Source organism: Lepidochelys olivacea (genome assembly GCF_965140295.1).
Source record: "Lepidochelys olivacea isolate rLepOli2 genome assembly, chromosome: 11".
Lineage (NCBI taxonomy): Eukaryota > Metazoa > Chordata > Testudines > Cheloniidae > Lepidochelys > Lepidochelys olivacea.
This window is the reverse complement of record NC_140421.1, coordinates 62,280,357-62,308,098: the sequence shown is the minus strand read 5'-3', so window position 1 is coordinate 62,308,098 and position 27,742 is coordinate 62,280,357. Positions and strand designations below refer to the sequence as shown.

Below are 27,742 nucleotides of genomic sequence, written 5' to 3'. Positions count from 1 at the left end.
TAAGCTTTCGTGAGCTACAGCTCACTTCATCGGATGCATCCAATGAAGTGAGCTGTAGCTCACGAAAGCTTATGCTCAAATAAATTGGTTAGTCTCTAAGGTGCCACAAGTACTCCTTTTCTTTTTGCGAATACAGACTAATACAGCTGCTACTCTGAACCTTTCAATATACCAGTAACTTTAAATTCTCATCCTCATACTCCTTCTGTTCTTCATAATAGATGTCCCTTCACTGGTGACCATAAACAGCTGCAACCTTCCTAAAAGTAAGGGAATTTGTCCAGCTAACTGCCTTTTTTGGGAAACCAGTCTCATACATCATGACTATTCATTGTTACTAACAACTTTCCCAAATCCTAAATTTCCCGTAATTGCTAGAATGCTATCCCAGTGCATCAATATTTTACAGCAGAGCAGTAATCCTTGACTGAAAGACTTATGGTCTGGTAAAGCAACTCCACTCTGATGCACTAAGTCTTCAATTCTATTAGAAATACCTTTGCTCTCAGTTCTTTACTTCAAAATTGGTATCATCCTATAATCCTAGTTCACTTGAGGATGGTGTGAATGAAATGAGCTGCCACACTAACAAGTTTCTGTTCCAGAAAGAGTACAGTGAGTGTCCAAAATGATACAAATGTGAGTTTCTGCTGGATCACCTTAGGGTTTCTCTGAACACAACCAATATTTTAGAATTACTCCAGGCAGTAATTAAGGTGACATTTCCTCCACAATATATATAATATACATCCACATCTCTTAAAGTGTAGTGTTGTGTTGAAGTTGCATTCCACCACAGAGCCACGTAAGCAATTCAGTTGCACGGGGGGTGTCAGTTCTGTGTTTAACTGCACCTCTGCTCCCTCCACAGTATCCTCAAGGGTGCCCTTTAGGTCTTAGGCCTCACCTCTCTATGGGAAAGGACCTGCGTGTCTCCCTCCAGATCTGGAATTTAGGTGCAGTCCCCTGCGATTCACTGCGACTATCCCAGCAGGTTTGACATCAGTCCAACATCTGCAGATTGTTCTCTCAGAAACAATGCCTGAGTTACCAGTGGCCAGCCAGCTTTCTCAAAATACAGTCTATTTTAGGACAAAAGTATTACAAAGAAAAAACAGTCCATATGAATGCTAAGCTTACTAAGGGTCACTCATCTTCCACATGGAGACGCTGGTAGGTTTCCAGTCCCTCAAACCCTTCCAGCAGGGTTTTTCCTTCTTGGTTACAATCCCATGTCATTTTTGGATCAAAATGAGGGCCCTTCTCAGCCAGTTCAGTCTGGCCCTTTATATCACAAGCTCTTTGTCTGTGGACCTCTTGAACACAGTCTGAACCAGTAAATGTAAGTCACCTCAAGAGGTGGTACTTCTCTGGAGTTGTTTCGCAGTCCTAGGGTCTGCAGTAATTATCCCCCACTGATTTTACTTCTTGGGGGAACTCAGTAACCCTCCCCAATAGAGTTAGTATACAATCCTTAGTTCACAAGGATATATATAACATTTATAGATACAAAAATGTATTACTACTCCCAAGGCCTACGGTATTTGGCACATTTCAAATAATAATCTTTTGAAGTTTTCATGCTCCCGACATCATGCATCTGTCACAAGATGATCCCTAGTAACCCTTTATATATATATTAAATTACAAGTATGGGGAATCAAAAGGTGTTGAATTTTCATTCTGCCTAGATATATTCATGAACCTAAAGGAAACAAACTTACTTCAGGGATGTGCTTGAGTAAAGAATGGTTACTTAGGCTACAGTAATTGTGGTTCTTCGAGATGTGTTGTCCATAGATTTTCCTCTTCTGGTGCACATGTGCTCCATGATTATGAAACTGGAATCTTTTCAATAGTAGTATCTGTGGGGCCCTCTAGCACCCTGTAGCTGAGGGTACAAAGGAAAGGGCAACCACAACCGCTCTCCAGTTTCTTAACTAAAACAGAATCCAGATTGTCAATGACTCCATAGTAGCAGAGAAGGAACGGAGATTATGGAATACACTCTGACATCTTGAAGACAAAGATACTGTACTGTAAATTAACCAGCCTTTCTTTGAATGATTGTCCCCATGTATTCCACTTCTGGTGGCTGAAGCAGTAACTCACGTCCTGGAGATGGGTACTTAGAACCTACTGAAAAAATGACCGTAGGGCAGCTTTGCCAGAGCAGGCACTGGATATGGAGCCCTTTACCAAGGAGTAATGCTGAGTAAAGGTATGAGTTGAACTACAGGTAGATGCTATATAAATCTCTGAGATTGGGATAATTTATAGAGGCAAACTGAGCCCTGATGAAACAGGTCCTAAGCTACTGAGGTGGGTCCACCGCGCTACTGTATAACATGTTCTGATACAGTCCATTTCAACACTCTTTGGGTGAAGACTGGTTGACCCTTCATTTTGTTGGTGAACACTAGAAATGGTATGGCAGAATTACTGAGACAGATCTGATAACATTTAAGGTGTGAAGTTTGGCCTCCCCACCTCCGAGTGGTATGAGATTTGGGGGGGAAAACTGGTAGGTCAATCAACTCAATAGAGGTGAGAGCGGACTCTGCTATCTTGACTTTGAGGCCAAGAGCAGCAAAAAGATCCAGGACTGCCTGGCTGAGCTGCTCATGTGATGATTGACCCTCTGTGAGCCAGTCATCACTATGGTACTTGATTCCATTGCCTTCTTGGATGTGCAGCCAAGACTGCTAGCACTTGGTGAAGTCTCTTAGGGCTGTGGAGATGCCAAAGGGAACCACTGTGAATTAGTAATGAGACTTTCCCACAAGAAACTAGAAGTAGTTCCTGTGAGTGATATGAATTACAATATGGAACTAGGCATCTTGCAAGTCAGGAGCTGTGAACAGTCTTCAGGATCTCAGGTAGGAATTTGAATTTATCATCCATGAATTTGAAACAATGGATGAATTTGTTGAGTTGTCAGAGATCCAAAATGTGATTTCAATCTCTTTTCTTATTTAGGGCTAGGAAATAATGAGAACAACCCCCCTGCCCAGGACTTTCATGGGCATTCCTTCCACGGCTCTGAGTTGCGGAAGGGAGTCCACTTTGTTTCTGAGCAATATCTTGTGAGGCAGTCCCAGAAGAGGAAAGAAAAAGAGTAGGGAGGGGTTGGAATTGGATAAACAACTTTTGTTCACTATTTCCAGGACTCACTGGTCTGAGCTCATCTGGTTAAAGACTTCCCAATAAGAAAAAAATTGGGGGTGTGGGGACATAAGCATCTGAAAAGAGGGCCGTATCATGGAAAATGACAGACATCCTTAATGCATGTCTCTCCATCTAGAAATTCATCAATTTTTAATTTTTGGGCCATGTAAACGAAGAACTGAGAAGTGTCCCTGGGATCTCCAGTAAGATCTGATTGCAACATCCTTTTCAAAAGTTTTCCAGTGGGGGTAGGCATTCACTGATATTCATACATAGATTGTTACGACAGCTGGTATTACTTGGCAACTACAGGATTTGAAATAAGTAAAAACAGTAATTTTCCAAAAATTAAACACTTGCTGTAATCAAATCTCTTAAATCTTATCGCAGACCTCTGAAAATTCAATATATATTGGATATGGGCAATCTGCAGCAATTTTATAATTTGTCTGATATGACTGAACAATAGAATCAATAGTCTCAAAATACAAATGACTTCACTGTTATATCAATAAAACCAAGGCTCTTGTTTGAGAAGTTTTGCTCCCAAACCTGGGATTGAAGACTGGAATTTGATAACCCAGCAAAACAAAAACACCCCAAAGCCCTCTCTCCTGCAAACTCTTACTTATTAGTCAAATTAATCAGAAAATGGCCAGCAAAGTTCATAAAGGACTGCACTTCAAAAACAGATGAGAGGACTGTGTAAACTTGTTAGACATAATAGCAGAAAAACTTATAACTATAGCAAACCAATGGTCAATGCAGTAGATGGAAAATCTTCAATTGAGAGTTTCAGGAGACTTAGTTAGCTAGCAGTGTTCTCAAGTAAGTGTTACCATTGGTTTTTACTTAGCTTTAAAGAGTGCATCTGTGTTACAGATCTCTGCATTGTTAATTAAAAAGCTATATGTAATCCTTCAAACAGTGTAATATCTATTTATATACGTCTAATATCTTTCCACACCTACAGGACACAGTCAAAATGCATCTTCAGTCTTCTCCACTGTCTACACTAGAAACCGTCTTTTATCTACAACAGAAACAGAACAGGAAGGTTTTAAAAATAAGCACTGTTCATTCTGTTATTTCTTCTCAATATGGTCCATGGTATCTACTAAACATTATGCTCAATCCCCCATCTCCCAAGATACCACTTTCAATTAAACCTCTTATTTAATCTAAGAACGCCTGTTCTCATTGACCACTGCACTTTTTATCTGTGGATTCATGATAATCTAATGCACATCTCCCTGACTGGAAGGGCTGCCTTATTTATCTCTATTGTTCTTTTGCCAAGAGAAGCTTACAAAAAAAACCAAACCCTAGTTCTCACTGAAGCCAGGAAGGAAACAGCATTTGTTTAACACAACAAGAGGCCTTTCACTACCTGACTGATGCCCTTGACCAGCACACTATCATGGCCTCTCAATGTGCTGGCTGCCCCTTGCCTGGCTGCTCAGTTCTGATAAGAGATGCCAACTCCCTTGAGTGCCATTCAGAGCTCACAGTGAGAGGCAATGTACCCATGAGGATTATTTTAAAAGGCTTATGAAGGAAATAAGACATTTACATGCTTTCACTACTATTTTCTGCAAGAAACCTTATAGGTTAAAGAGCACTCTCTGAACACTGACTATTATTTGACAGAAAGGTTTGAAAAAAACATGCCGTATTGTTTACACCATTCTTTACCTTCCTTCCAATAAGAACTTAGATACAATTTAAAAACACATACACACACTTTTGGTGGCTGATTATTTAGTGAGTTACCATAAAAACCAAAACTATATGTTGTGGCAGATATACTGTAATGTTTCTGAAAACAATGCTGCAAGGTAATGGTCTGATGTAATGTCACAATGTGGTAAATAACTGAAGTCACTGTTGCATGTATCCCTTACCACACTTTTACAGAAGCTTTATCATCTGCATTTATCTACCTACCATATTGTGATAAAAATAGTCACTAATGGTACCTCCTGTTAAAAGGCCAGAGGTGAATGTTATATTGTGCTTGGATATTTTGCACATTAATGTAGTGCACTGCAAGTTCATGTCATGTTGGATAGAAAGGCTTTAGTTTGAAATACCTAGACGCCTTGGAACCACAGCTTTGAATACTGACCAAATCAGATTCAGCACTTCAATCCTCCAAGGATGATGAATTGCATTTCACATTTTACCATGTGAGACTCCGTCAGAGGATACTTCAAAAACAAGATTCTTCAACCTCTTTTGTGTACTTATTCAAAACCTCACGGTAATTGTTATGAGAGAAAATGGTCTCCCTTTGTGAAAGAGTTTTGTCATAAGTAATAACTCAGTACCTAACTGCACTCTTAACACCTAACTATCCAGCCTCACTTCCTTTTGATGAGACTCTGGGAAGTAGACTGGGAGGCACATTAACTAGTTAAGACTAAAGCCCCATTTCAGCCAGGCATTTGATCATGCAAGTAATCCCACTAACATCTAACATACTTGAAGGCAAGCATGTGGTTGAAGACCTTGTTGAATCAGGGCCTAGATTTGCACACTACCTTCAAAAAGAGTTTAGCAAAGTGCTGAGATATTATCCAGGCTCTATGGGAATACTGTTATTAGATGGTCAGCCACATACGAATCTTATTAGTTTTTCTAACGGACTTAATAGCTATAGTTTTAAAGTAGGGATGGTAAAGAGATAGTTTTGTCTACCCACTTCAAATCCCAGAGAGGTTCACAATAAGAAGTCATATCCTCTGTGTGTATATAAAGTCTGCTGCAGTTTCCACGGTACGCATCCGATGAAGTGAGCTGTAGCTCACGAAAGCTCATGCTCAAATAAATGTGTTAGTCTCTAAGGTGCCACAAGTACTCCTTTTCTTTTTGCGAATACAGACTAACACGGCTGTTACTCTGAATCCTAGAACAGTGATTTTCAAACTGTTGGTCACAAGCCCATACTGGGTCATGGAATGTAAGGCAGTGGGCCGCAGCGGCTCTGGTCAGCACTGCGGACCGGGCCATTAAAAGTCCCGTTGGCAGTGCTGCCCGGCTAAGGCAGGCTAGTTCCTACCTGTTCTGACACCGTGCTGCGCCCCGGAAGCGGCCAGCAGTAGGTCTGGCTCCTAGGCGGGGGAGCCACAGGACTCCACGTGCTGCCCCCACCCCGAGGCCCGGCTCCACACTCCCATTTGCCAGGAACCGACCAATGGGAGCTCGTGGGGGCAGGGCATTGCCTGTGGGCGAGAGCTGCGCAGAGCCGCAACCCTGTGCTTCAACCCCCTGCCCCAGCCCTGAGCCCCGTCCCACACCTCAACCCCCTGCCCCAGCCCAAAGACCCCCCTCCCATACTCTGAACCCCTCATTCCTGGCCCCACACCCCAAATCCCTCATCCCCAGCTCCATTGGGTCACAGGCATCAATAAAATTCTTCACCTGGATCGCCAGAAAAAACGTTGGAAAACCACTGTGCTAGAAGAACTTTTTCATAGTTACCTATAGTAAGGATAGCTAATACTGCAAATACTGAGGTAAGTGTATAAATTTAGTTCATGTAAACTCTAGAGTTTAAAGGTTGACTACTATACCCTTGTGCAAAACGTTCTAATGTACAAAGATGCATGTGCATGGTCCCCTCTGTCAATACTTTTTAGATTGTTCCAGCCTAGGGGAGACTCTCTGCACAAGAAATTCTTGAGGGAGATGTGATTTTGGTATGTATATAGTTTATAAAGCACCTTGGAATGAAAAGTTCTATATACATTTAAGATTTTTCTTCCCTGTATTTATATAAGGTCCAAAAATGTTTGTAAAGAAATTGTATTATATATTCTTTAAAAGCATTAAAATTTGATGTGTATCATGGGCCAGATTTTCAAAAACTAGATTTCATTTTTGAGAGAGAACAGTTAATTGCTGAGGTGACTAATTTATTTGAACCATAATTTAGGATACTTGTACATGAGAGGAGTTCCTAATTTAATCTACTAATCAGGGATTTTAAACATAAATTATTGAAATTGTGAGTACAACCAATTGGAGATACAATAAAGGTTAAATTTCAGAGTAGCAGCCGTGTTAGTCTGTATTCGCACTCCTTTTCTTTTTGCGAATAATGGTTAAGTCTGCATTGAAATTTGGTGCTGTCGTTCCTGCAGATTAACAGGTAAGAAACAATAAAGAAATCAAACTTAGAATACCTAAATTAAAAAGGACAACATTTCAGACAAGCAAGAAATCTTCCTTTATGTGAAGAATTCCAGGGTAGTGCAAAGAATTAATTAGGAAAAAGCTAAAACGTAAAAGTTAATCACAACAGAGCAAGAGGAAGAAAAGGCATAACTGAACTTGCCTCTAACAGTGTTTCCTTCCACACTGTGTAGTAAATATGTAAAAAGAGAGAATTCTAGATTTAAAGATCAACAGTTAAATTACACAGGTTCTTCTCCGATAGGATTTGTTATAAAAACACCAGTGCGACTGTTTTTGTTGTGCTTTGTTTTTCCCCCCAAGGGATGAAGTAATGTGTGCAGTAACAAGACAAATAATGATCACAACTAGACCTGATTGTTCAAAACCATCTTTAAAATGACAGAGATGCAAAGCTTACAGTAATGTGCCTGCCAAGGCTTAAAATACATAAAAATACATATTAACCTTTTCAATGCTTTATTATTTGTGACAAGTTTGGTGGAAGGGCACTTCTCTGCCTCTGTGCATACACATCCTGTAGCTTGAACACTCATTAAAAATAACAAGAACATTTGTAAAAGCCACTGCCCCGGGAATGAACAGCACCATGCCATAGAAGGGTTAAGTTTTAGCTGATTCTAATTTAAGTGGCTTTGTATTTTACCAACTTGGAGAAAAAGGAAAACGATCTTTAAATCATTTAAAAAAAGAGTGCCACCTTAAGATCACACATTTTTTCCTGGGGAAAATGAGAGAAGAGAGAGACACAGATAAATACATGATCAAAACTGTGTGTATATTTTCAGAATAGGATGGAACAGTAGCCTTCATTTGATGTATGTTTTATTTATTTTGATAATAGCTGGAAAATCCAACCCTGATCAGTGAGTCATTTTTTCTCTAATCTTTAAACATGCTTTAGAAAATGTACACACTACTGCATAGCTTAAATCCAAACTGCACCCGTAGTATGCACTAATCACCGGCTAGTCTGTAGTCGGGGGTAATTAAGCAATTCAAGTTCATCCTGAGTTTGTAACCAGCTCCTTACTCAGCTATTACATTGTTAACAACTGGCAGGAATTCCTAGTACCTTTTGGCTAACTGGACAGTCTGTGGTTGGTCCAAATTCTACTCTCCTCATCTGCTTCAATAAGAAAATCTCATAAAAGCCCCTTATTCTCTTTTTGAGTAATGACAATAACTCAAAGAGCTTGCTTTCGGTTTTATTTAACGTTTCCAACGTACAAACAGTGTAACCATGCAGCTCTCAGATGTTAACTTTGACAGGGTTAGTATAACTAAATTCCAATCCTCTGCAATCCAATAATATCCCCTTTTCACAACATCCCCTTACGTATACAAGCAGCAAGAGACACTCAGGATAAAGGTTTACTACTCTCAATATCTAACTTTTATATTTGATAGCAAATTATCAGCATAAGATCAGAATGGCAAAACCCTCGAACAGTGCTCCTGTGCAATCTGATTCAGTTGAAATGTTACTGAAGGCAAGCTTTCATAAAAAGAGGCTTTGTTTTACCCTCCCTATTACTTACCTTACCTTATAACAAACTCTCCTACTGTTAGGGTGCAGGCACTTAACAGAATGTCACCCTGTGTTATTTTACTCACTTCTATTGGGATTAGTGCTGAAGCAGCCGATATGTTTATTTAAACAATGGAATGATAAACAAAATAAAGGTGTTTTGCACCATGCCTTGGAGACTGTGAAAGACAGTCTGCCACGAGGACACAGAGTGTTTGAATTGGACCTTTCAACAGCAAGGTTGCCAAACCCTTCAGATCTTTTGAGATCACCAACATCATCTTGAACTGAACTCATATATTCAGAGCCCTGCTCAAACGAAGAACAGGTTTGCTGTAGCAGCATTTACCCTACCCTACTGTTAAAATCACAACCACAACAAACTTTTGGGTCATATTCTACATGCAGTACATAGGGCCTCAGCCTGTAGCTAACATCATCCTTAGAAAATATTGGATTAACCATCTACTTTCCTCCTAAAAACAAACATTCTAAGCTATGTTGATTTGTGTTTTCTTCTCCTTTATCAAATATGTATTGTTGGTGGCAGAGGATTACTCTAATTCAATCTTAAAATTAAAAACAACAACAAAGGCACATCAGCTAGTTTTTGATTCCTTTCAAATCTCTGCTGAGACTATTTTCAGATGCCACATGACTTCCATCAAACATCACATTAATCTGAACATCTGGTAGCCTGGCAGTATTGTAAGCCATATTTCTATAGCAAGCTACCAAGTAGATATTACTGAAAGGCTTCTAAATTAGAAGGACATGTTCCTTAAAAGCATCCAACACAAATTTCAGCTACTAAAATATGTTATATGGTAGGTCAATGGGTTTACAAGGCCTACGCTACTGTATTAGAATTCACATGTCATCGCTATTGCTCTGAGGGCCATATGAGCATCACTCTTTCACAGAGAAAGCAATTTAAGTGAAGGCCAAACCAGAAGGATAAATGTGGCTACCTTCTAGGTCTCAATCTTGCCAGTCAGGAGTAACTCGTGAAATATAGCTAATCCTTGCTATAGGGTCTAGAATTGAATAGCAAGCAAGCTCGGCAGATAAAAATTATAAATACATTAAAAATTTCAACAGCTTCTTTTACCCACAAAGGGTTGCTGTAATTTCCAGGATAATCTGGCATAAAATAGCAAAGCAGGAAACATAACGCTAGGTGGGAAAGACATTGACACAGAAATGGTTTTAAAAAAAAAAAAAGTATGGCACACTTAAAAAAAACATACACTTCTCAAGCAATGGTACTTTCTAACTTACATAACAAAACTGTTTGCTTTTTTCCCCTTTATTGTTTAAAAAAATTGGGAAGAGGAAGGAGAACTACGTTTGAGTTCCGATCCTAAATATGATGGACAGGTTTGTACATTTATGTAGAAACTCTCCCCTTCATACCCATACATACAGTGAATTTAGAGCTCAGGATCTTTCTAAATAGGGCCTCACCAAGGTCAGCATGGTTGGCAGCTCTGGGAACCACTAATTAGCAATGTTATTATATCTTTAATAAACCTGGGATGGGTTTGATAGCATTCCATCACTAATTTTTCCCCTTACATAATTGCTCAAGCAAAAAGGAAAATTAAAACAAAAATAGATTAGCTCAGCACACTTCATTTTGGCTCTGGATCAGTAGTACATGTACAGGAAGCAGTGGCAGAAAGACAGAGGGTCATATCACAGCAACTAACCTATTCCAGGGCTTCCGATAGGAGTGCAGGCAACACACACACTTTGCTGAACAAGGACTAAGTGATAACAAGGAAACAAGAGGAAAAGTATGAGAAAACATACCAAAGTGGATTGCAGAAGGAGATGGTGCTAACAGGGGGTAAAGCAAAAGGAAAAGCGAAGTCCTGACAAAAGGGAGAAGGCTCATTCTTCAAGTAAGAAAACAAGAAAGGCCATTTGTTTTCTTTAAAGAAAATAGAATGAGACAAAGGGAGGAAGTGCTGTCCTTCCTTTATCGTGCAGAGCTCTCACTGAAAAGACAAATATATGCATCAGTCAAGATAAGAGAAAAGAGATGGTCTTCTTTGAGAGGAAACAAGTATGTATCTCTACATTAATGGACTCCTCCTATGTATATTTAGGGTGGGAAGGAATATGATTTCACATTCAAGGTTTCCCAAAGCACTGCTTTATTATTAAATGAATGTGAAATCTGTTAAACAGTTTAAGAACAGTTCACACATATTAGAACTTTTTCTGTTAAAATCAAAGAATGTTTGCCAAGAAAGCAAGGTTCTCCCCTATTAGCCCTGAGAACTACTATGGAATTTTCCCTTCAGCTCATATAACCTCCACATAATTTGCCAGAATTGGTATTCCCAGTTTAGGAGATGCCCAGTACTGAACAATGCCTGTTTTAGAGGCATTGTCAGAATTGTGTAGGGAAGCTTCAGAGCCTGTCAGCAACCAGTGTCATTAGTCCATTACTTTCACAAGCAATGAAATTCACCATGTACACATAAAACAAAACCCTAAGCCTAAAAAAAGAGTACTTTATTTTCACGCATTCTCAATCTCATCATTACATAACTAATTTACAGTATTCCCTTGCAAATTATGCCTATGATGTCACTTCTGGGATGAAAATCAAATGTCAAAGAATTGTATTAAATAATGGGTAAAATGAAATATAAATACTTCTCCAAGACCAGCTTTAAATAATTGCCCTTCACTGGTTTCTCATCCAGCAACAGTTTACTTGTATTTCTTAGGTCAATTTTTAAACAGAGAACTAGTCTGATTCGGCATAGCAGAAAAAACATTACCAGCTCTCGAGGCAGAAAGGCTTCCTCTTGCCGAGCCACGATCAAAGAGACAGTCTCCCCTTGCTTAGTGCTTCTCAACATAGCCACTAGTTCTTCTTGGGTCCTGCCAGTGACATCTCTGCCATTCACCTAATCGATGTAATTAGGAAACAAACAAAATAACTCTAACAAGTGCTGTCTTTGATTTTCTAAACTGGGAGAGGTGTGGTTCAGAGGTCTGAGAACCAAGAAAGGTTGAGTTTTAAGGGCGGACTACATGGTCCTGTAGCACAGACCACGGGACCGTGAGTTACAGCACACACTGAAGTGTTAAGCTGTGACTGCCCGTGTAGACCCTACTAGCTGGAACCACAAAGTATCTAGCTTGCATTGACGTAGTCTTCTGGGACTACGTTACTACAAATTAGATACCTGCTAGTTCATGTTAGCAAGGTTTACATGGGGCAGTTACAGAGCAACACCTCAGTGTGTGCTGGAATTCACACCCCCATAATCTGCGCTGCAGAGCCATGTACCCAAGCCCTTAATTTGGTTGCTACAGTGAGTTTTCTCTCAGGCTTGCACAAATCACTTATCCTCTTTGCTACTTTTCACCATCTGTTAATGGGGGTTTATAACACCTACCTGGCAGGGGTTTTGTGAAGATTAATCAGTTTGTAAAGCACTTTGGAAGTGAAAACCACTAAACAAGAGTTAAGCATTAATATTGTTTACATTAGAGCTCTTTGAAGTTAGCAAGTAAAAATAGCCCCATAGATAATGAGTTCATAAGTCAGACAAATATGAACATTTAAAACCGAGAAAATACAATGCAACTGATTTAAAATGTGCATTAGAAAAACATTCACAGTGAAAACACAGATCCTTGGATATTATTTCAGAGACTGTTTTTTTCAATTGATGTATCTACTTTCAAAATCGGGCAGCCATTTTATCAGCTCTCCCTTGTTTGAATGCCTTGCAAGACTGTTTTCACAAGCACCTGATTCTGAACTGTGTATTTAAGTCAACAAGCAGTATGAAAGCACTGTGTTTAAAAAAAACAAAACCCCAACAACCTACAATATGGGGTTTAAATTAGAAACATGCTATGCTATTTTGGTCACTAATAATTTCAGAAAATACAAATAAATATAAAATATAAATTTGAAAAGTCAATAAACAATATTTAGTGGTGAGAAAGGACAGGATGTTTGATATTCCCAGTTCTGCTAACCTCCAGTATTCGGTCGCCTGATTGCAAACGACCATCTTTGACTGCTGCCCCCTTTGGCAAAATATTCTTCACAAAAATAGGACCAGGGCCATGAACCGAAGAGTCTCTGGTAACCACAGTGAAACCAAGTCCTTCAGGACCTAGAGTGCAGACAGAGAAGGTTTATTGTAAATTTCAACAAGAAAATGATATTAATTAAAATAATGGAACAGTAAAATTTAAAAACATAAGTATCAAGAGCAAGCATTTAGATTAGCTCTCAATGAGAGCTGCTTCAGCCATTGAGCATGATTTCATGGAGGACCAGAAGAGTAAGTATTATGACACTGTCAGAAGAGACAGGTTCAGACCCTGCTGTTAATATGCATGAACTAAAATAGTTTTGAATTACCCATGCTCCAATCAGAAACTAAATGGAGGGCTCACTCTAAATATAATGCCTCTTTCCCAGGTAGTTTTGGGACTTCTTTAGATATTAATCCTTTAGAGTCAAATCATCTCATAAAATATTTGCATATAGTGGTGTAAAGCAAAGAATATTATGGTAAAAAAATTAGGCAAAGCAGCACAGATACAGGAAGGGGGACTGACTGACACCATATTGTGTGCCTATAATCAATGGTATGATTGTTACCCAAAATATGCTCAAAATTAAGTTAAAGGAAGAAATATGGTGACAGTGATGAAGAGCACAGAAACTTTATACCATTCAAAGCATACGGAAAATGCTACTTAAGTCTTAGTAATGTGGAATGACTCAATATTATCTTAAGCAGAAATCTATGCACACACAGGTTTTCATCTGTCTGGCAAGGGTCTGGGAGATTGAGGTTATCAAAGCCAGCCGTGCACATTGGCATTAAAGACATTGCTTCACATGATATCTCACAAGTTACAGACAACTTCAGAGAACTTGGAAGAGTGCTGAAGGAGCTATGTTCAAGTGACTTTTCTTGAGATCCTTTCTGCCCCAAAAGTGAAGGAAGACGGAAAGAAGGAGATTCTGGTAGAGAACTGCTGACTAAGTAGCGTAAGGTAGCAGGTTTTTATTGTGAGGAACATTAACCTACCTCTTATGGGGAGAATGGTTGTATAGATTGGATAACCTCCATTTTAGCAGAAGGGGAACCAAGCTTTTAGGGGACAGCAGGATGTTTAACAACAAAAGGAACGAGTGAAGCGAGGGGAGGATGTACAAGTGAGCATTTATTTAGCGCAAAATCAAGGTGCCATGAACCAAATTAATCAAGGCACCAAGAGAAGAAGATTTTTAATGGCCTGTACACCAGTCCTAAGAGTGTGGGTAATAAACGAGCGATTAGAATTGCTCATTTATGAGCATAAATTCAACCTTGTTGACATTACTGAAACATGGTAGAAAAATGTGCATGATTGGAATGTCAACATCACTGGTTATAACCTATTTAAGGAAGGATCAAGTGGGCAAAAGGGGATGAGGAGTAGCACTGTGTGTCATGATGGCATTGCCTATTTCCAAGTAACTGACAACGTTGGAAGCAAACAATCTTGAATGCTTATGGATCAATGTTTTAACAGCTAAAGCACAAGATAGCTGCTAATGCATGTCTGCTCTAGACCACCAAATCAAGAGAGAAGACGACGACTGTCTCCTTAAGCACCCATCTGTAATGTATAGCGAAAACTCACGAGTGATTTCAATTTGGGTGACATATACTAGAGTTCTCATGCTGCCAGTACAACAACATCCTTGTAATTTCTAAAAGCCATATATGACTATTTCCTAACACAAAAAGTGTGACAGCTATAACAGGGGAATTCTATATTGAACCTCAGCTTGACAGCTAAAGAAGAATATATCACAGAACTAAAAATTAGCAGTTGTTTAGTACAAGTGATCATGACTTTCTTACATTTGTTATGTGTAAACAGAATTTAAAAGAGTCAATATTTCAAAGCTGAAAACAATTATGAACCAAATCAGCTTGGAGAAAAAAATTAAATAAAAATATAAATGATAATTGGGAACTGTTTAAGAACATTTTACTCAATGCCCACAAAGCCACAAATTGAGAAAGCAGGCTATGATAGTTTAAAAACAAACAAAAAATAAACCTCAGCCTGGTTCAAAAGAGAAGCAAAAAAGCAGCAACATAAACAGAACAAAAACAACCCCATATATAATAAATGGAAAAAAGGGACACTAATAACAATAAATAGAAGTCAGATGCTAGGAATTGTGGAAAATTGATAAGGGACGCAAAAGAACACAAGCAGAAATATATGGCCAGCAGAGACCGCACAATAAAAAAAGGGTTTTGTGTTTTTTTGAAAACGTCCCAAATAAAAGAAACCTTAACAATGATGTCAAGTATCAGGGTCCTTTACTCGATGGAAATGGTAGAATTGTCAGTAATAATAACAAAAAGACAGAAGTGTTCAACAGATATTTCTGTTCTGTATTTAGGGAAAAGTCAGATGATGTATTCCCATCACACAATGATGGAATTCTTTCCATTCCAACAATAACTACACAGAATGTTAAATAGCAGCTAAAGTCACACATCTTTAAATCAGCAGAGTTTTAAAAAAGCTGACTGAGGAACTCTCTTGAGCATTAACTGCTTCTGTTCAGTAAGACTTGGAACACTGGGGATGTTCTAGAGGACCAGAAAAAGATAACTTTTTACCAATATTTAAAAAGAGTAAATAGGATGACCTGAGTAACTATAGGCCTGCCAGCCTGACAGTAATCCCAGGTAAAATAATAGAATTGCTGATGCGGGACTTAATTAATAAAGAATTAATGTTTTATAATGCCAATTAACACGGGTTTATGGAAAATAAACCTTGTCAAACTAAGTTAGTATCATTTTTTGATGAGATAATAGGTTTGGTTCATAAATACACTTAGACTTCTGGAAGGCATTTGGCTTGGTATCACATGACATTTTGATTAAAAAACTAGAATACTACAAAAAATAACATGGCACATATTAAATGGATTAAAAACTAGAGTACTGATAGCAAAATATAATTGTAAATAGGGAACCATCATCAAAAGGGTGTGTTTCCAGCAAGGTCCTGCAGGATTGGTTCTTGTCTCTAAGCTATTTACTATTTTTGTCAATGCTCTGGAAGAAAACATAAAATCACTACTGATGAAGTTTGCAGAGGATACAGAGATTGTGGGAGTGGTAAATAATGAAGGTGATAGACGTGGATTGCTTAGCAAGGAGAGTGCAGGCAGATTTCAATATAGCCGAATATAAGGTCATACCATCTAGGAACAAAGAACGGAGGCCATACTTACAGGATGTGGGACACTATCCTGCGAAGCAGTGACTCTGAAAAGGACTTAGGGGGTCATGATATATAAACCGAGGAATATCAAGCAGGAATAGGGAAGTAATATTATCTCTATATTGGGCATTAGTGCAACCACGACTGGAACACTCTGTCCAGTTCCGGTATTCACATTTCAAGAAGGATGTTACATTGGAGGAAATGCAGAGAAAAGTCAAAAGAATGATTAAGGGACTCGAAAACATGCCTTAAAGTGAGAGACGCAAGCTTATCAAAGAGAAAGTTAAGAGGTAACCTGATCACAGCCCATAAGTATCTACACGGGGAGAATAAAGAATTATTCGGTTAAACAAAGGTATAACAAGAGCCAATGGTTGGGAGATGGAGCTAAACAAATTCAGACTAGAAATAAGGGGCTGACTGTAACAGTGAGAGTAATTAAACATTGAAACAATTTATCAAGGGTTGTGGGAGATTCTCGATCACCAGAAATTTTAAAATCTAGACCGGATGTTTTTATAAAAGATGTGCTCTTGATCCATGCATTCATAACAGGAACTCCTCTGGCCTGTGTTACATATCATGAATCACTTCTCAGGTCAGACCAAATGATCATAATGGTCCTTTCTGGCTTCAAAATCCATGAATTACAGGGAAGTTCCTGAAAGCTCCACTCCAATTAATTTGTGGGGCTGCACTGCGCATTCTCAAATTTAATTGCTGCATCCCATGTACTTGCTCTACTTTATCACTCTTTTAAACTATCCCCTTTGCACACTCTACACAGCTTCTTCTTCAGTTCAGATTAGGTTGCCTCTGGATCTTCTAACGACAAAGCCATGGAAATTTTGGATTTGTTTTTCCTGTTCTGCTCATTTTTCCTTAAGTGCAGAATGCAACAGCATCACTTCATATGAACTTCCTCCCACAATGATGTCACACCAACATGTAAAAACAAAACAGGGCAGGAAAAACTTGGCAATAGTCCCCAGGGACATATTCAGAACATTTTGTTTATCTTTTAGTAAAGTATCAATAACTAAGCTGTTTAAACACTCAGCTGGCCCCATGTCACCAGTTCAGTTAAAAGTTAAGGTACCAATACAGAGAACATGTAGTTGTTACAGTGCATCACTGCTGATTGTTGAACCTTTACCTTTCTTAAGGTCTATCTTTATTCTCTTTGCATTTTTCTTGTTGCTGAAGCCCATCAGAGGAGACAGGGATGGTGAAGATGGCTTCTTACCCAACCTTGGGAGATTGGGGCTCTTAGCATGTTGTAGCGTTGCCTGCAGATCTGTCTCCAGGCTATTCATTCCAGAGAGATCTACCGTTTTCACAGCTGGTTTCATAAGAACAGGAGGTGGAACCTTTGTTTTTGGAACTCCATCATCATTATCGAGCAAACAAAGGGGAGCAATGGCAGACTTTTCATATTGTTCACGATTATATGGAGGAACCACTTCCAAGAAGACAGTTGGAGATTTCATTGCCTGACGGAAGATATCCTGAGCCCTTTGAAGAAAAAGCATGAAAACAAATACATAAAAACCAGAAAATCTATGTGTTATGGGTTTCAGAGTGCAATGCAGACCAGTAAGGGGTTGAGTCACAGCCTGCCTGCAAGCCTGAGTGCCTTACCATGCTTTGCTGCTGCAGCTTCCAGCCTGGGCCGCTCACAGCTAGCCTACCAGCATGCAAGTCACACCTAGTTCTGCAGCTCTGACCTTAGCTGCTTGTCTGCAGCCCCACATCGACTTCTACCGGAATCGGTTACTACTTGCAGGGTGACCCCAACACACTCCCAGTACTGAATTTTCCCAAAACCATGTGTTCTGCAATGTCCAGCCCTCTCCAGGACAGTTCAGAGAAACAATAGGTTTGTTGTTCCTCTAAAGACAAAAGCACATTGCAGCTTATTAACTTAACTAGGGTAAATACACTCTTCTCTACAAACACAGAACTGAGCTGGTTTATAGTGAAAATGAAACAAATTTATTAACAATTGGACATAGGTTAAGTGATACCAATTTAAAGGAATAAAGCTAGACAGGGCTACATACAAACAAAACACAAAACTAAAAGTCTAAAACTTAATATAGCAAGGTATACATTTTGTTCTAGATGGTTTCCCTCATCAGTCTTCCTTCTTTCCAACCATGGTTGACTTTCTCTCAGTCAGGAACAGCCACAGAAGACAAGGCACTGGCTTCCCTTTTCTTCCTAAGTGTCTCAACTATATTCAGTTTCCAGAGACTTCAATCCTTCCATAGTTGAAGGACTCATATTTCTCAGCTTGCAAGAGCTCTGGCCTCCAGTGTCCATCCAGTGAGGGATGACAAAGATGGCTTCTATTTTTGCTTACATCTTCCAAAGTTCAGTGCCTTTATTTCAAGAGGCATGATGACCTCATTCTGTTTTCCCTTCCTTTGGATTCCCCATCCCCCTGTACATTAATGGGGCTTCCACTGTTTTCATTTCACCATGCTTAATATATATAGGAGACAGGTAAATAGCTGCCTTCTCTCCTGTCTGAGCGGGAACCAGTTTCTCCCTGTTTGGCCAGACTTTAAAGCGTAATATCATTAATTATCCATATTTCCTCATATAGTGTTAATCCATACATTTCACAATAATATTAACCCCCAGTGTGTTATTTCAGAAAAGACCTCACTCTGTACACTTTTATAATACAATAGTATTGTATAAATCAGTTGATTCAGTTGCTTGTCACCTTATGTTCAGTCCCTCCTCCCCAGTCCTCACAGACCAATAAAACTTTAAAATGGGTTCTTCTAAATGTTACCTACAATGTAAAGTTTATTCAAGCTGTGAGTAAGGTGACATGGAGTCTGGTGGTGTCTTTAATGGAGTCTGGTGGTGAAGGAAGCTCTATACTCTCTTCCCCCTATTTGTTATCTTAACTCGATTTACCTAATGTGTAAAAATTGATATTCATTGTCTTTGCCTGAAACACAGGCTGGTCAGAGAATCAAATATACATTCCTTTGTCTAAAGCAGACCTGTTTACCCAGTCCCACTGAAACAGATCATAGAATTGCAGGACTAGAAGAGGCCTCAAGAGGTCATCTAGTTCAGTCCCCTGCACTCAAGGCAGGGCTAAGCATTATCTAGACCATCCCTGACAGGTGTTTGTCTAACCTGCTCTTAAAAATCTCCAATGATGCAGATTCCACAACCTCCCAAGGCAATTTATTCCAGTGCTTAACCCTGACAGTTAGGAAGTTTTTGCTAATGTCCAAACTCAATCACCCTTGCTGCAATTTAAGACCATTGCTTCTTGTCCTATCCTCAGAGGTTAAAGAGAATAATTTCTCTCCTGCCTCCTTGTAGCAACCTTTTATGTACGAGGAAAGTTATGTCCCCTCTTAGTCTTCTCTTCTCCAGACTTAACAAACCCAAATTTTCCATCTTCCCTCATAGGTCATGTTTTCTAGACCTTTCATAATTTTTGTTGCTCATTGGTGGACTTTCTCCAATTTGTCCACATCTTTCCTGAAATGTGGCACCCAGAACAGGACACAGTACTCCAGTTGAGGCCTAATCAGCGCAGAGTAGAGCAGAAGAATTAATTCTTGTGTCTTGCTTACAACACTGCTAATACATCCCAGAATGATGTTTGCTTTTTTTGCAACAATGTTACACTGTTAACTCGTGTTTAGCTTATGAACCACTATGACGTTCAGATCCCTTTCTGCAGTACTCCTTCCTACACACAGTCATTTCCCATTTTGTGTGTGCAACTGACTGTTCTTTCCTAAGTGGAATATATTGCATTTGTCTTTATTGAATTTCATCCTATTTACTTCAAACTATTTCTCCAGTTTGTCCAGGTCTTTTTGAATTTTAATTTTATCCTCCAAAGCATTTGCAACTCCTCCCAGCTTGGTATTATCCTCTATGCCATTATCTAAATCATTGATGAAGACATTGAACAGAACCGGAACCAGAACTGATCCCTGTGGGACCCCACTTGATATGCCCTTCCAGCTCAATTGTGAACCACTGATAACTACCCTCTAGGAAAGGTTTTCCAATCAGTTATGCATCCACCTTACAGTAGTTCCATCTAGGTTGTATTTCCCTAATTTGTTTATCAGACGGTCATATAAGAGAGTATCAAAAGTCTTACTAAAGTCAAGATATACCATGTCTACTGCTTCCCCCCATCCATGAGGTTTGTTACTCTGTCAAAGAAAGCTATTAGGGTGGTTTGACACAATTTGTTACTTATCACCTTATTATCTTCTACATTTCTGCAAACTGATTGCTTAATTATTTGCTCCATTATCTTTCCTGGTACTGACTGGTCTGTAACTTCCCTGGTTGTCCTTATTCCCCTTTTTATAGATTGGCACTATATTTGCCCTTTTCCAGTCCTCTGGAATCTCACCCATCTTCCATGACTTTTAGAAGATAATCACTAATGGTTCAGATATCTCCTCAGTCAGCTCCTTGAATATTCTAGAATATATTTCATCAGGCACCGGTGACTTGAAAACATCTAACTTGTCTAAGTAATTTTTAACTTGTTCTTTCTTTATTTTAGTTTAGGATACTACCTCCTTTTCACTGGCATTCATTAAGGTAGATGTCCAATTGCTAATAAACCTTTTGGTGAAAACTGACACAAAAATATCATTTAGCACTTCTGCCATTTCCACATTTTCTGTTATTGTTTCCACGCCTCCTCCCACCCCTTTCACTGAGTAATGGGCGTACCCTGTCCTTGGTCTTCCCTCTTGCTGCTAATGTATTTGTAGAATGTTTTCTTTTTACCTTTTATGTCTCTAGCTAGTTTAATCTTGTTTTGTGCCCTGGGCTTTCTAATTCTGTCCCTACATACTTGCGTTGCCCAGTTTAAACACACTTTAATTGCAGTGTATATTCAAAACTCTTAATACACACTACGTGCATACACCACACAAGAATATTAATGATCAGAGAGTTATTAGTTTTCAAATGGTACCTCATAAGTCATATTTTGTACAAAGATTACTACAATAGTGTTTAAGGTCTGAATACAGGGGTGCTTAGGGTCACACTTTGCAATATTTCTACACGTCTTGCTGCATACTTAGAAATTGTTTACAGCTATGAATTTATTCTACCTACAGAAATAACTATACATTTCAAAATAAAGTGACGCTCTTTCAAAAGTCAACAGTAAACATGCAATAAGATTTGCTACATCACAATATTTTCCTATGCTTTGAATAGGAACTGGGATTTGTGAAGCTGGCAAGATCTCTGGGCTGCTATGAATGATGCCCACTTGCAAACTCCTAAGTTTGAGTCAATGCAGGGAAGACAGTTAACATAGACATGGGTGAGGAGGAGTAGGAAGCAAGGCTCTAAAGGAGAACACTGACTAAAACAGTTATCTCACAACCGGAGAGGAACTGTAGTGGGAAAGATGGTGGGGCTTAGCATTTTTACTGCAGGGTTCTCCAGAGGACTGGAAGAGGAAAGTGCATAGCTGCTTCCAAAACAAATATTGAAGAGCAGAACCCTGTAGCAGCAGCACAAATCAGGGCATGGGCATGCAAGAAAAACTCAAATGGGCCCTGAGTAGAAGAAATGTCCTACTCTTGCTAAATGTAAAAGCAATAAAAGAAGAGCAGACTATCTCATTAACAAAAACCTACTACTCCAAGCCAATGCTTGCAATTAGATAACAATCCTAGTATGAGGAAAAACTAATGATAGACAGTTGCCGATTTTAAACAGCATGGCCACAATTAGAAACTTGTCAATTTCCTTAGATCATCTTATTTCAGTATTGATAATATATCCTATAAGAAGAAGAAAATAAAAAAAAACCACTAAAGTCAAGTTTCAGAGGGGTAGCCGTGTTAGTCTTGATCTGTAAAAGAGGCAGAGTCCTGTGGCACCTTATAGACTGTGAAAGGCTCGCCAACTACAAAAGCAGTTTCTCCTCCCATTGTGGTCACACCTCAACTGCTAGAAGAGGGCCTCGCCCTCTCTGATTGAACTAACCCCGTTATCCCTAGCCTGATTCTTGCTTGCATATTTATACCTGCCTCTGGAAAATTCCACTTCATGCATCTGAAGAATTGAGTATTCACCCACGAAAGCTTATGCTCCACTATGTCTGTTAGTCTATAAGGTGCTATAGGACTCTTTGCTGCTTTTAAAGTCAAGTTATTTAAGGAAAATTTGGAAAGTTTTTTAAGCACAACCACTGTATACTTTACATATTCACTAAGAAAAATCCCTTCACAATTTTTCAAAGACATGTTGAATTGGATCTCTGAACCAAATTCTCTCTAGATTAATCTGGGCAGAAGAGTTTAAAAGTGCCCCAAGTCTATTATACACACAAGATAAAGCTCAAAAATGCTTTAAGTACAGTAGTGAAAGAACTATGCCCCTCAGTCCATATTCTCCACAGACATCAGCGTTGTAGGTTATGTCTGCTTCTGTATCGTACATTGTTTATTTCAAAACACACTTCTTTCTCATCCCTAAACCACCAGCTAATAGATATTTAAGAATGTAAAATCCTCACTTAATTTATCTCAGATCACTCCCCATTCTCATATAATTGCAAGCAGCCACTTGACAATACACTATATGGCGGCTTAAAAGCTCATTTTTAGGAGATGCATATTTTAAACATATCAGAGAGATAGAAATAGGAGATCTCTCACAAACTAAAAATAACAGTGAGAACACCAGTAAATCTGTAGGAAACCTAAAAGCAGTACCTGAGGGGGAAATAACTGCCAGGACAATTTTTTTAATAAAAGAAAAATGTAACGGGCAGTGAAAGTCAAACTCTTTGAGCCCCCAAATGTACACTTAAAGAAATAAAAGACAAAGACTCAACCAAAAGAAGTGCTCCAATCTCCAAAACACAGCAGAATATAACTGAATTTATTAACACTAAATGAAAAAGGAAACTCACAGTAGAGATGTATAAAAGCATTATGAACATGAAACAACAACAAATTGCCTTCTAGTGTTCCAGCTGAGGAAAAGCAACCTTTCAGAGCAGTATTCAAAAACTTCCATCTAAAACAGACAAACTGAAAAAACATGTAATCACTACAGTCTTGCTAACTATTAAAGGACCCTTTGCAATCAGCAGGAGGAACCATGACCTTACCACTAATACAGTCAAACTGATTACTCTTTCTGTATCAGTAGCCATTGGAACACGTGGCTATAAACCCCTGTCATTTGACAGAGGCATCAAAATTTGTACCCCCGATTCATTTCAGGTGATGGGGCCAGGAAGTAAAGACTATTATCTTACTCTTGTAGGTTACACAGTGTCAGAAGAAAATTAAATCGTTGGCAAAAACTGAGCAAGTGAACTCTCCTGAATCTCTCAGTTTAAAAGGGAAACTGACAGAGAACTGGCAGTTACTGCAGTGCTTCCAAGTATTCCAGAAAGCAAGCAGTATTGCAGAGAAATCAGAGGGTGAAATTCTCCACATTGCTACAGGCCCAGAGGCATTCAAAATCTACAGTATGTTCCAGAGGAGACAGGAAGGGGACTACAAACTTCTACACAGTCATTCAAAATTTCAAAAAATAATTTGATAATCACTTGAGAAAGATGTATTTTATTTTCTTAACAAAACACTAGCTGCTAGGTGAAACCATTGGCCTTTATGTTACAACCCCATAACTTAAAATTCATTTGACAAGGGATCAAATTATTTTGTGGTATAATTGATAACTAAATAAGTAAAAGGGATTGATTTTGCAAAAACTAATCTGCAACAAATACCTACGTTATTTATATATAAAAGCTTTACATCAATTACTTATTGACTTATTACTAGCGTATAACAATACTGCACCAAATCCCAATATGTTTACCTGTGTACAACAATGCTGGACCACATTTACATTCATACTGCTACACATCTGTATACTTGCATTCTTACCTGTTTAATACCACACCAAACATATCTACCTATGCAGTAGGCTAAAAATATCCATATGAAAATACAAACAATATAGGTTGATGGGGTTTTATGTTTAAACTTACACATCACATTTAAATCTATTGTTTTTCTTGCCTAAATTTCATGTTTCTCAAAATTTCACTTTTCTGGCATGGATTAGAAATGCAGAAGGCATTCAAATGTAGCATTAAAACCTTTTTCGGCATTTCAGTTTTATGGGACAATGCCTTGATTTAGCAGTCCATAGCCATTCAGCAAAGTGCTTAAGAAGGTCCTTAAAATTAAGCACATGCCAAATCCCACTAACTACAGTAGCACGTGAGTACATATTTCTAGCTAAGCATGTGCTTAAACATGTTGAATAAGGATTTTTCTTAAGCATACACTTTGCTGATGTGAAGCTGAAGTGACCAGGTTTTCCTAGCGTCATCTGTGAACATTTGGCAGGTGGGAGCGAGAGAACTCCCTAGTGATCTCTGTTATGATGTGGAAACTATTTTCCACTGCAGGGGAGAAAAGATTGATAAGTGTCAGAACCTAAACAATCACCAAAATGAAAATGAACCTTTTTACCATGGAATAGGTTTATCTTCAGATATTTTGAACATGTTCGAAGTACAACCAGGGAAAAAGGGGGACCCCCCCCCAAACACCTTAACCACTAAAGCATAAGATCAGCACTATTTTCATCAAACTACGGTAACTCCTCACTTAAAGTCGTACCACTTAACGTTTTTTCATTGTTACACTGCTGATCAATTAGGAAACATGCTCGTTTAAAGTTACGCAATGCTCCCTTATAACGTTGTTTGGCAGCTGCCTGCTTTGTCCACTGCTTGCAGGAAGAGCAGCCCGTTGAAGCTAGCTGGTGGGGCCTTGGAACCAGGGTGGACTGGCAGCCGCCCTATCAGCTCCCTGTGCGGCAGCAGCCCAGCAGGCTATCAATTGCCAGCAGTTCAGCTGTCCCTCCCCCCACTGCCATGTGCAGCTCCTGCCCTCTGCCTTGGAGCTGCTCCCATGAGCCTCCTGCTTGCTGTGCAAGGAGTGGGGGGGAGGGGGAAGAGGAATGTTAATGTCAGGGTGTCCCCGTCCCCCCCACGCTACTTTACCCCATTTCTCTAGAGCTGGGGGAGGACACAACAGGGCTCAGGATGGAGCTTGCTGGCAGCAGCTGCTGTCCCAGCTTACTGATCTACTTAAAAAGGCAATGTACTTGGAGTGCGGTCAGTGTACTTGAAGGGGCAATGTGCATCTCTCTCCACAGTATGTGTCTCTGTCTCTCTCTGTTTTGCTGTCTCCCCTCCCTCCATTCATGCTGTCTTGTAGAGTGTGAGGCTACATTAACAACATGTTAACCCCTGAGGGCTCAGCTGAGTGCTAGTTCATCATTTAGCAGTAAGGCATTCCCTGGGAAATATCCCACCCTCTGACTTCACCACCTCAACCAAACTTCACAATCATCATTGCTGTGTACAGTATTAAATTGTTTAAAACTGTGTGCGCGTGTGTGTGTATAGTCTTTTGACTCACAAAAAAAAAATAATTCCCTGGAACCTAACCCCCCCTATTTACATTAATACTTATGGGGAAATTGGATTCACTTAACATCGTTTTGCTTAAAGAAGCATTTTTCAGGAACATAACTACAACGTTAAGTGCAGAGTTACTGTACTGTAGATCTGCACATATTCATATGTAACACTGAAATTTTGCATTGAGCATAAACACTGAGCATTTGGCTTCTGGTTTAAAATGTTAAGCATCAACTCCCCTGAGCTCTCAATAGATTTTACTGTCTGATGAATATCACTCATGTCTTTTAATATAGGGATTAAAAATAAAAGTAAATTACTGTTTAATTTTTAAGCAAGTATTTGTGACTATTCATTCCAGCAACAAAGTCTTCTTGAATGCACAGATTAGCCAAAGTATTCTCTGTTACATAAGCCAATTAGGGACGAATAATAACTTCAACAGATTTTAAGTCAAAACTACAAAATCTATTACCTTATGCTTTTAACCCAAAGTTAGCCTTGCAACTTAGTTCAACTGCTTTACACTTTGTGTTAGAAAACATTAATTGTTAACCATTTTTAGACACCTGAAAAGTTGTAGCACAAGAGATTCTCTCTTTCTTCTTAACTATTTACAGAAACATCACACTCAGAAGTTGTGGGCACCACCAAAACTACTATATGTTCAGTTTTGGATACCTTAATACTAGAAATATCTCAAAAAATTGGAAGGAAATAAAGATGAGAAAAAAAGTAAGTGGGAGTAAAGGGACTGACTTATTTTTAAAAGTTAGGCAAACTAAATCTGCACAGTATTGTTTGGCTAAACAATTACTAGTAGGTAATAATGTAAAGCCAATAACTTTATGAAGTGTAAACGCAAAGGAGGGAGAGGATTTATTTAGGATGTTCCAAAGGCATGCAATAAGGAGTAATGAAATACAATAGCACTGATGCAAGGAAAAATTTCCTAACACTGAATAGTATCTCATAGGAAGTAGTGTTCCATTGTTGGAATTCTTTAAAACTGGAGTGGACAAAACAATTTAGAATATATTGTAGGAAGTTCTACTTCACTGGCAGGTGAAGGTTTTTCCAATATTATAATTTCTATGATTTGTGTCTATGGTGGGAACTATATTACTGCATTTGGAAGTTTCAGAAAGAGAATTATGATTCTTTAGTTATATACATATTTTATGGTATTTTACTCGCAACATGCTACATTAATCACCTCAATAAGTACAACATTATATAAAATTCTGGTGTTTAACAGAATCAATTAAGTAATTAAGTAGCACTCACTGTGCAAAAGTTTTATCTACGAGGTCCACATTGTTAATTTTCACAATACACTCATTTTCATGGAGAAGACCATCACGCCTAGATCTGCTGTTCTCCTCAATACCACGGATAAAGAGTCCTAGAATCCTGAAAAGCAATAAAGCTGATGATTATTCTGTATTAGATTTGCACACAAGACATTTATAATAATTACAAATAGATATTGGTCTCTACTGAGGAAGGAACAAAGTTCTTCTTATTGTCTACTAATCACACCATATTAAGTCATTAGTCTAAAGGAGAGATTTCCAAAATCTATTTTCCATTAATGAACAAGGACTCCAAAAAGAGTATGAAACCAGCCAGTATAATTTTAGTCTGCTGACACTGTTGGTAACCCTTCCTAACACTTCAGAAAGTGCTAACCATATTAATCAGGGGTTGGAGAAAGGGAGGGGGAAACCAGCCCCATCCTTTCAGACAAAATGTTAGGATAGAATTTATGCAGGATTGGTACATGTTAACAAATAAGATGGAATCAATTACAAGGAAAAGGTTAAAGTTAAGTGCAAAACAGTGGTTCTATTTATACTAAATCAAAATACAGAGGCATTGCTACAAGAAATTGGAAGCCCATTTCTGCTGAGGAAAGGATGACGTGCGCAAGGAACAATCTCTTTGTAGTCAAGTCCAAAGAAACCAAGAAATTAGGCTAATCTTGCTTCTATTGCGGCCTAGGGTTCCTTGAACCTCTGCAAACCACAGTGATCCAGGTGGAGGGGCAG

At 38.8% G+C, this 27,742-nt stretch overlaps 1 protein-coding gene and 1 long non-coding RNA gene across 6 annotated transcripts in view; one reads left to right on the top strand and one right to left on the bottom strand.

The window, feature by feature from the left end:
• PARD3B (par-3 family cell polarity regulator beta) overlaps positions 1 to 27,742 on the bottom strand; it is a 607,862-nt gene that overhangs the window by 280,010 nt on the left and 300,110 nt on the right. For all 5 annotated transcript variants that reach the window (XM_084642619.1, XM_084642620.1, XM_084642618.1 and 2 more), the window contains exons 7-10: positions 26,979 to 27,104; positions 17,352 to 17,710; positions 12,911 to 13,050; positions 11,695 to 11,823 (exon numbers count right to left, since the gene is read on the bottom strand). In XM_084642619.1, the coding sequence (XP_084498745.1) occupies positions 11,695 to 11,823; positions 12,911 to 13,050; positions 17,352 to 17,710; positions 26,979 to 27,104 (754 nt within the window). The remainder of the gene's footprint in view (positions 1 to 11,694; positions 11,824 to 12,910; positions 13,051 to 17,351; positions 17,711 to 26,978; positions 27,105 to 27,742) is intronic.
• The window catches only part of LOC311528028, a 31,549-nt gene continuing 10,347 nt past the window's right edge, over positions 6,541 to 27,742 (top strand). Inside the window, exon 1 of the long non-coding RNA XR_014713494.1 lies at positions 6,541 to 6,686. This is a non-coding gene — a long non-coding RNA (uncharacterized lncRNA). The remainder of the gene's footprint in view (positions 6,687 to 27,742) is intronic.